Consider the following 9,343-nt stretch of genomic DNA (forward strand, 5'->3'; position numbering starts at 1 on the left):
CCTGAGGCCAAAGGTTCCCCACCCCTGCTCTAGGTGGTTATGGAAAAAGAAAAAAACAAAAGCATCAATTTAATAAAAACTTTATTCAACCATACAGTTGGAAAAGGAAAAGAATAATTTTGCTTATTAATACTACCAAGAAAAATCATCTCCTGAGAAAACATTTTCTTATGTCATAATAGTTGAAGATCTGCCATGTGTCCAGTAGTGTGAAAGCTCCTTGAGCAATCCATGAGAAGGAAGATATAATCTCTGCTTTCAGTTTATGTAGCTGGGAAAGCAAGACCACTACTTAGGAAATAGACAGCAAACGTGACCAAAGATAACCTAGGGCTAAATCAAGTGGAACAAAATGTCTGTGTTAAATGGGTTTAGGTGTAACAAGTGTCCTCTTAAGTCTTCCATGAAAACTATGGCTTGGAGTCCCATGTTCAGTGTGGGTTATCTGGAAGTAATCAATTATATAAATCAGGTCTGAGCCCCTACCAGTAGAATACTCTTTTCATTGACTATTCAAGACACAAATACAACACACTGCAAAGCATTTGACATAAAACAATGAACCTCCCCCCTCCAAAAAAAAAAAACCCCAAGGGAGAAATAACTAGGGAATAATATGGAATCAGTGGTACCACTCAATGGTATCACTGAGAAAGCAGTGGGAAGAAGGAACCTGTTAACAGGAGACTAGAAGAAGGTTTTTTTAGATCTGTTGCATTTATAATCATTTTGAATGTAGCAGGATCTTTTAAATTACTCTAACTTTATTTACCACTTTTCTCCCTCAGCTAATTTTTTGGCTTCTCTTATGATGGCGGTTTATAAGGTTCAAATTCCTGCTTACTACTCAGTAATAAGAACTACAGACTTAAAAAGCTGTCTACATGTAAGAAAAAAAACACTAAAAGAAAAAATCAAAAAGTTCATTTTGGTTGGTTGTTATAGGATATCTTTAAAGTATCTGACAATTTGAGTGATCAAACTCCTGAAAAGACAAGGTGAGGGCAACAACCTGTAGACTCTACCGCTGTAATGCCTCCAGCATTTATCCCCTCCTCTCTATTCCCATTGTTACCACCTAGTATAGGTACTTGTTACAAGAGGCCTGGATTATTATAATGGCTTTTTAACAGTTCTTTTTTCATTCCTCACTGGTGGAAGAAACTTTCTTATAGATAGATATGATCATGTCCACCCTCACGTCTATACTCAAAAATCTTCAGTGGCTGGCTCTCTACTGCCTACAGGATAAAAGAAGTCCAAACTCTTTTCTTTACTTGGCATTCAAGGCTCTCATTTGCACTTTTCAGAATCCTTAGCTTCCTCCAAAGCTTCCTTAGCTTCCTCAGGAACGACCTCTTTACATGAAACCTTTCCTGATCTTCCTAGTGTCTGGCACCCTCCTCAAATTATCTTGTATTTACTTTTTCTATGTTTATAGGTTATATCCCTAGTCAAAAATGATCTCCTTAGGACAGGGACCGTTTTCCATTTCTGTCTTTGCATCCCCAGCACCTAACGCAGTGCCTTGAAGAGCAGAAAGTCAATGTTTGCTGAACTGACTTGAAGCTGAGGCCACCCTACCTTTCCAGCCTCATCTCATCCTATTTCTTGCTGCGAACTTTCTGCTCCAGCCTACCTGGGCTACTCTTTGTCCTGGGTCATTGTTCCACTACTCCTGAGGTATTTTTCCAATTTGATCTCACAAGATTGCTGGGAAATGTACTATTTCATTTGTCAAACTCCTAACCAGGCTCTAAAGTCCAAATTAAAAGTCTTCTCTGGGCAGCCTTCTCAGATTCTCCCTAGCCTGTAACAACCCTTCCTGCCCTTTGGAACATCACATAACAACTTCATTTTGCACCTCTCTAATGCACTTAGCTTGTATTATTTCTATTATAATTATTGACATGTACATTCCCCTCCTAGGGGGAAGTGTCAGGAAGACAGGTGATTTGTCTGTGGGATCAGAGTCCCAAGTCTTACCAACTTTGTATCTCCCTCAGCTCCCAGACCTGTATCCTCACATAGTAAGCCCTCAATAAACGAATTAAAATCTTCTCCTTCCACATTAAAAAAAAAATCTGTGAAATAATAACCCATGGGAAGCTAGAAGAAGACAGAGACATAAATACATATATGAGAAATTAGATGCCTGAAAGGCACTAGTACCTACTGGTGCCTTCCTAAAATTCCAAAAACCACTATTCAAAGCTCCAACTCATTGGCCCATGGTAGTACTCAAGACACATTTTCAAACACGCTGCATAGAGCTAATCACTACCCAGTGCCAGGCTAGCTCAGAAGTTATGAATACTGGATCAAGTGCCATTCATAGTAATTGAGAGAAGCAAAGGCTTTGTGACCCCTTACCAGGCATCATTTATAGAGCAGGATTCAGACAGGTGATTGAACCTCTAAGGTTGCTTCTGGTGATAGGATTCTAACAACAAAACTAAAGCTTGGTAAGAGACATGGTATGATTCTGTAAACACTGTACCCTTAGAAAACTCCTTCTTTGGACCTTGGCCCTACTTACACAATTTTAAAAATGGGGTCCATCTGGTGGCTGGTAGTTGTCACGATGGCCTGACTTTTCCCTGGCTTATTCTTGCTTTCCATTTCATCTCTGTAAAGAAGAGACTGCAGGTAATTAATGTACTTGATGGCGGCTCGGAGGGTTTCGACTTTACTAAGTCGCTTCTCCAGGTATTCCTCTGGTAGGTGATGACGAAGCTGGGCATAGCCTTCGTTGACACACTTGACTCTCTGCCTTTCCCTTTCATTTCTTTTTCTGATGAACGCTGGACCATAGGAGTATTCACATCTTCCATAAGAGGGATATGGCATTTGAAAAGGGAAGGAGCCAGGATCTCCAAAGTTTTCCACAATTAGCTGATCAGTTGCAAAAGGGAGAACTGGCAGGTCTTCAGAATAAGGGGATGGGGCAGGGGCTTCTGGATATAGGTGGAAAGTGACAACAGGGTCCAGGTAGAAGGACCGAGTCAGCTGCATATGGGGAGAGTCACTAAAGGGGGACAATTTGTCTGTCAGATTACAGTAGTTTTTGTTATCCATTATTCTCTTTGTAACCTGGAGGTGCAAACAAATGTATTAATTCATCCAACAACATGTCAACATAAATAACATATGATAATAATGATAACCCACTTTACAGTAAGAGGTCTTCTGGCTCTAGCCCTGTGTTCTTTTCACTACACTATGCTTCTTCTGATGTCACCCAAAAAGACTTGTCTTCTTAAGGTATTTCTGTTACGTGGGCTGCTCAGTATTGCTTCTTATCATTGAAAACTAGATGGTGTATGACATTATCTGTCAGAGAAATAAAGAAGCAGTTAAAAACTATGCAGAATCTATAAGCATAGTGTGACTGATCTAACTCTAGTAAGTGAAAAATTAGAATTCAAACTGAAAAATTAGAAGGTAGATTACCATAGGATTTTTACAAGTATTGACTTACAAAAATGCTACTTATATACAACCTGACACACAAGCTGTTAGATAAAGTACACCCATATCTGGTACTCCCCTCATTAATAACAAAGGCACAAGTGTCCTGTCTCAGAGATGTGGTTTGGCACGTTACTGCTTTCTGGATGAGTCTGTAAGCATCAGATTACTGTATATTGCCACAACATTCTGCCAGCATACAAAATTTCTGAGTTGGAAGAAGCTTTAAAGGTCTTCCTAGCTCCACCCATAAGTGAACACGAACGCAACATGTTCTGTACATCCTAACTCTTAGGACCAGCCTCCAGAACCCTCCACCTTCTGAAACAGCCTATTCTACTCATCGTTCTAATTATAGGGAAATTTTTCCTGACATCAAGTCTAAATTTGTCTAGAGGTTGGAAACGACTATTTATTTGGTCTTGATCTGTGATTTCATCAGTGTTTATTTTTCATCTGTAACTTAAATTCTTAGAGAGTTGCTAAAGGCACTAAGAGGGCAGGAGACTTCTCTGTGCTTACACTGTTCAAGTATGTCAAAGGCCAAATTGGAACCCCAAAGTTGGTGCTCTGTCCACTGTATCAAGCTATCCATGTGCTATATTATTCTAAAAAACCCAGGTCTTGTTCATATATACTGCTATCCAGGTTCATCTTCCCAACCTAAGCCTTTTTATACAACTCAACAGATGCTGCACCAGGGCCACTCCTCTGCCAAGAGCTTTCCATGGGAAAATGTTTTTATTTTCTTTAATGTCTAAATGAGGCATCAAAAAAATCTATCAAGAATACATTTGGAAAAAAAAAAGAACGCATTTGCTGTAAGAGCTCATTAAGTATCAAATAAACTACTGAATGTCAGGGCAGTGGCATACAGGGCTATTATAATGATAAACATGAGGAATAAAAAACGTTTGGAAAAGCTTAGGTGAGGCGATATAAAGCAAAGAAAGCAGAGCCAGAACTAGACTTACCTTAATTATACAAAATGAGAAGAATGTTTTCTTTTAGCCAGTCCTTTGTGTAGGAAACACCCAGTGAAGACTTCTCTACAGATGCAGAGGAGCACTTTTTCTGCAATAGAGTCTTAGACAGTTAGCTCAGAGCTGGAGGTGTGCTCAGTCACACATTCAGTGAGTGTCAAAAGCATGGACTAGAACCCACGACTTCTGAGATCAGCTGCTTAAAAAGAAAACTGGAGAAATAAATACAAATATGAACGGACAGAAAGAGAACGATAGTGACCCAAAAGGAATATCTAAGAAGTTGTTACAGATGTGTTATATGTAAAAAACTCATTTTAAAATGAGAAGAGCTATACCTGTATGGTTAATTGGTTTTTCTGTTTAAAGTTGGGTGCATGACAACTTATTTTTTAAAAGATCATTAGCTAGCAAAGTTATGCACTTTGTTAGAAAAGGAGGAATGAAAAAACAACATAGATACTTCCCTGTGAATCTATAAAACAAACCTGCAGGAGAAAAGGATCACAGAGTTTCTAGTGAGTTCCCTAGTTGTTCATTCCCCTCTGAGAATCCCTAGCTACTTTCAAGGCTCAGCTCAAACACCACCTCCAACAGGAAGCCCACTCCCCACCCCTAGAAGATGGTTTGTATTTACTTTGTATATATTTAAAATTTTTGAGGGCAGCATGGTATGGTGCACAGAGAGCTAGCCCTGGAGTCAGGAAGATTTGGGTTCAAGTTCTGACTGATTGGCTGGCTGACTCTAGGTTCTCTGTTCCAGGCAGCTGTCTGCATTTATAAGGTGCTAAGCAGCTGCAGAAGGGTATTGGTGTAGGGGATTTACACACACACCTACACACACACACACACACACACACACACACACACACACACACACACACGTCTGTATTTACTTACATGTGTCTATTTTATTTCCCAAAGCCCCCTGAGGGAGGGGACTGTTTCACTTCTGTCTTTGTATGCCTACTGCCCAGCATGGTACCTGGCACATGACAGGCCCTTAATACATGCTTGCTGAATGAATTAATCACTATAGTTAAAGTAGGAGAAATGATGCTCTGATTCCCCTGAAAATGCCTAATTAAAGTACACTCAATCTAGCTTCTTAAATAGGGACAGAAGAAAAGGGAGGACCAGTCAGAAGCTAAGGAGTAATTCGAATCAATACACATCGATGTGCCTGCCAGGTATGCTTGACAAAGTCCCTGCCTTCAAGGATCTGACATCTACCGGTGGGACAGGACATACAGACAGATGAATAAATATGGTATCCTTTGAGGACTGAGGAGCACTGCTAACAACTAGGGAATCGGGAAGGCTGCCTGTAAGAGGTGGCACCTGAGCGAGGATGCCACAAGGTGGAGTTGACCAAAGTCAGGAGAAGGAATGCCAACTTGGGAAAGCAACCAGCTTGGCGGGAACACTGAGTAAAGGAGAAAGGGGAAGTAAGGAGAAGTAAGTCTGGAAGGTAAACAGAAACTTCAAAGTATGTAAATGCTGGGAAAGGGCTCTTCTTAATCTCAGGGCTGATTTCATCATACACAAGCCCAGTTAAAGCGCAGCAGCACACTGAAGGTCAAAGAGTCTAGAATGACCTAACAAGCCACGAACCCTTAGTGTGGCTCCCCCCATACTCCAAAGAAACAACTTTACCTTTGGAAGACTAGAAACTAGCCATGGAGAGAAAAGAGGGGGATGGCAGGGAAGGGAGAACAAGATCAGGGAGAAAGCTTCTGGATTAAGCGGTCAGAAAATTGCCAAGATAGAAGTTCTGGATAAACAGCTCCCACTTACATGGAGCTTTAGAAAAGTTTACAAAGTGCTCTCCCCACAAACACCTAATGAGTCAGGTTGTTGCCCATTTTACAGATGGAGAAACCATGTCTCAAAGTAAAATAACTTGCCTAGGGTCAAAAAAAAGGGCAATTCATCACTACCTCAGGATTCAGTTATAGATTTAGCATTTAAAGCTATCTCAGAGCTCTTCTAGTACAGCCCCCTCATTTTACAGATGAGGAAACTAAGGCTCAGAGAAGTATGAGGGATCTGTCCAAGGTCACCCAGGTTGTAAACAACTCCAGCGGACGTCACTGGATTATGTGCATACTCTAAGAGGCAAAAGAAACGGCTAGAATCATTCCTGAAAATACTCTGCTGATGAATTCTCAGTTTTGGAAAGTGGATAAGCAACCAGAAAACTAGCCTAAAAATTCTGACCTGTGGCCCAAACCAAAGCCTGAGGAAGTCTACTGAAGTGAACATTTAAAAAAAAGAAAAAACCCAACAACTAATAACCTTGCTAATTATTATTTAGTTTGGGAAAAGAGCTTTCCCCTTATAAAAGACTAATAAAATTATCTTTAAAATTTGACCCAGATGAAATCTGTGTGATTGGTAATTAAAAATTGGTTGTAATAAGAGAAACATAATTCTTTTGACAAATAACTCAAGAAGGACACTGGAAGAAATTCTGTGACATAAAAATAAAAGTTATCCAAAGTGTATTAAAGAAAAAAACTCAGGTGTTGTCAGAACACCCACTAGGAAGCTCCTTATAGTCGGATATTTCCTTAATTATAAGCACCCAGATGATAATATTCAAAGAAAGAGAATTACAAAATAATTGATTGTGGTTGCAGGAGAACTTGTAGCAGGAAATAAGAATTAGAAACAAACATCAATGGAGAAGAAGTCTTAACAAAAATCAAATATCGTGCTGGCTAGTACCCTAGGCTGACAGGCAGCCTTCCGAGTTTCATGGACAAAACTAAAGGGGATCTCAGACAAGTTTGTCCCAATCTCTCTATCTGTAAAAGAGATTGAGAAGAGACAAAACTGGCTATTTCTTTCTTTCCTAGGAGAACTAAGAGGATTGATAATTATAAAAACTCAAAAGATTCCTTGCTATAACCTGAATAACTAAACTTTAATTGAAATAAATATAATTTGTCAGACAATACAATCTAGCACAGAGAAACTGTGCTACACCATTACAGAAGTGCTAATTATTACAGCAAATTTAGGAACCTTCAGCCTTATCAAATGGGTAAAATTCAATCCTGCAATAATCATTAAAATTTAAAGACATCATGGTACTAGGACCTAAGACAAAATTCAAGTGACACACATTTTGCCCAGGAATTCTTTTTGAACTAAGTTCTCCTAACACTGATAGTGGCTAGATCTTTGAAGAAGAGCTCTTACCTGAGTTTTGTGATCAAAATGTTGTATGTTCAGCCAAGCCAGACCTGTCAGATTTATAGACTATTGGTGACAATATGCAAAGTAGCTTATGGTTAAACAGATCTGTGCAGCTCTTGTTTGGCCTTTTCCCACCCACTATGCAGGTATGACACCAAATACTATGACTAAAAATCAAGGTTCACTTGAAAAAACATTGGATTTCCATCTCAAATAGCAATCAACACAATCAAGTCACTCTCCAGAATTTGCTTTTCTTCAGAAGTACAGTTCCCATCAACTGAAATATTTTTTAATCTAGATTTAAAGAAAAAATTTTTGACGTGTGGAAGGTAATCATACAACTTCAGAGCAGAAAGGATGCTTAGTGACTGTCTATTCCAAATCCCTCATTTTACAGAAGAGGAAAACTGAGGCCTAAAAAGGTGAAATGACTTAAGATTATGTTGACTGGACTAGAACCTAGCTCTCTGGACTCCTAGTTAAATCCTGTACTGACTCCCTAACCAAGAACTTGGAAATTACTAGATTAGAAATCACTGTAGTGGATAGGCCCAAAAGGAAGTGAACAGCTTTTCTGTGGGCTGATCCGAGAGGCTCTTAGGAGAGCCAAGTGGCCATCTCCTACGGATGTCACATGCATAAGGCAGAGAAAAAACAGGATAGGACCTCCAAGGTTCGTGCAGAACCAGGCCAGCTATGGCTGCTGGGAGAACACAGGTTAAGAGTTTGGGGAGCCAGGACAACAGTTTGACTCCTGAGAGATGGCAGGAACAGTTGGAAGCTGGGGTACAGAGAGTATGCCAAAGTAATCTCTATAGAAAGCACCAATTTGAGAGAAGCAGGTCAGCTGACAACGGACAGACCCACTCTGTGGTCTGTACACGGGGGCAGGGACTTGACTAGCTTGTTCCTTGAATTTTGTGGAAATTGCAATTAAACTTCCAGGGTGGTGGTAGAGAGGTCAGGGAAAAGAAGACAATGGCATTCATCAGAAGGTGGTTTATAATTATTTCTTTGTTAACCAGACTTGGACACAAAATAGGTTTTCTGTTCTTTGAGTGACTTTTAATAAACCTGTTCTTTATTTAAATATTTATTGCTAGCCTGATGCTTGCTGGGGAATGGAACCCCCCTAGTGGAGTATGTTAAATAAACCAAATTCAGTTCTTGGCACCTGGGCCAATCCTTAGGCCATGAGAGTCCGGAGCAGTTCTGAGCCACAGGCTATGCAAGGAACATTACATTCACAACAGGGATGTTTTACTCTACTGAGTTAAAGCTGTATATTTCGGGGCATAATGGCTTTTTATGTTAGCATTTTAGACTCCACTTCTTATGACCAATGTTTAGATCCATGGTCTAAACTAAAATCATTTTACATTTGATACTGTTAGACAATACGTGATCATACTGACCATTAAAAAGTGCCCATTCCAAATCCCCTTTAGAACATTCATGACAAAGTCTTCCTGACTTGGCCTGACCTTTCTCAGGGAGAGGGAATCTATCCAGTATCAAAGCAGTTGATTCTATTCTTGGATAGTTCTAATTGTGAGAACATTCTTTTTTTTTTTAATTTTTATTAATTTATTTTGAGTTATCAACAATCACTTCCACAAACTTCTGAGTTTAAAATTTTTCTCCCCCTTGAGAATATTCTTCTTTATGCTGAGTTGAATTTC

The 9,343-nt window shown here is 39.6% G+C and overlaps 1 protein-coding gene across 4 annotated transcripts; it reads right to left on the minus strand.

The window, feature by feature from the left end:
- Positions 1 to 64: 64 nt before the first annotated feature.
- ASCL3 (achaete-scute family bHLH transcription factor 3) lies at positions 65 to 9,324 on the minus strand. 4 transcript variants are annotated; one of them, XM_021001909.2, is made up of 3 exons: positions 4,446 to 9,324; positions 2,540 to 3,093; positions 65 to 271 (listed from the first exon to the last, which is right to left on the minus strand). In XM_021001909.2, the coding sequence occupies exons 2-3, from the start codon at positions 3,076 to 3,078 to the stop codon at positions 259 to 261; spliced, it is 552 nt and encodes a 183-aa protein (XP_020857568.1). In that variant the 5' UTR covers positions 3,079 to 3,093; positions 4,446 to 9,324; the 3' UTR covers positions 65 to 258. The 4 variants fall into 4 exon arrangements, with proteins under 4 accessions (XP_020857568.1, XP_078004401.1, XP_078004400.1 ...); XM_078148275.1 differs by having other exon boundaries at positions 3,172 to 9,324; XM_078148274.1 differs by having other exon boundaries at positions 2,540 to 9,324.
- Between the last annotated feature and the right edge of the window lie 19 nt (positions 9,325 to 9,343).

This window comes from Phascolarctos cinereus, unplaced genomic scaffold, assembly GCF_003287225.1.
Source record: "Phascolarctos cinereus isolate Bilbo 61053 unplaced genomic scaffold, phaCin_HiC Scaffold_9;HRSCAF=440, whole genome shotgun sequence".
NCBI classification, from domain to species: domain Eukaryota; kingdom Metazoa; phylum Chordata; class Mammalia; order Diprotodontia; family Phascolarctidae; genus Phascolarctos; species Phascolarctos cinereus.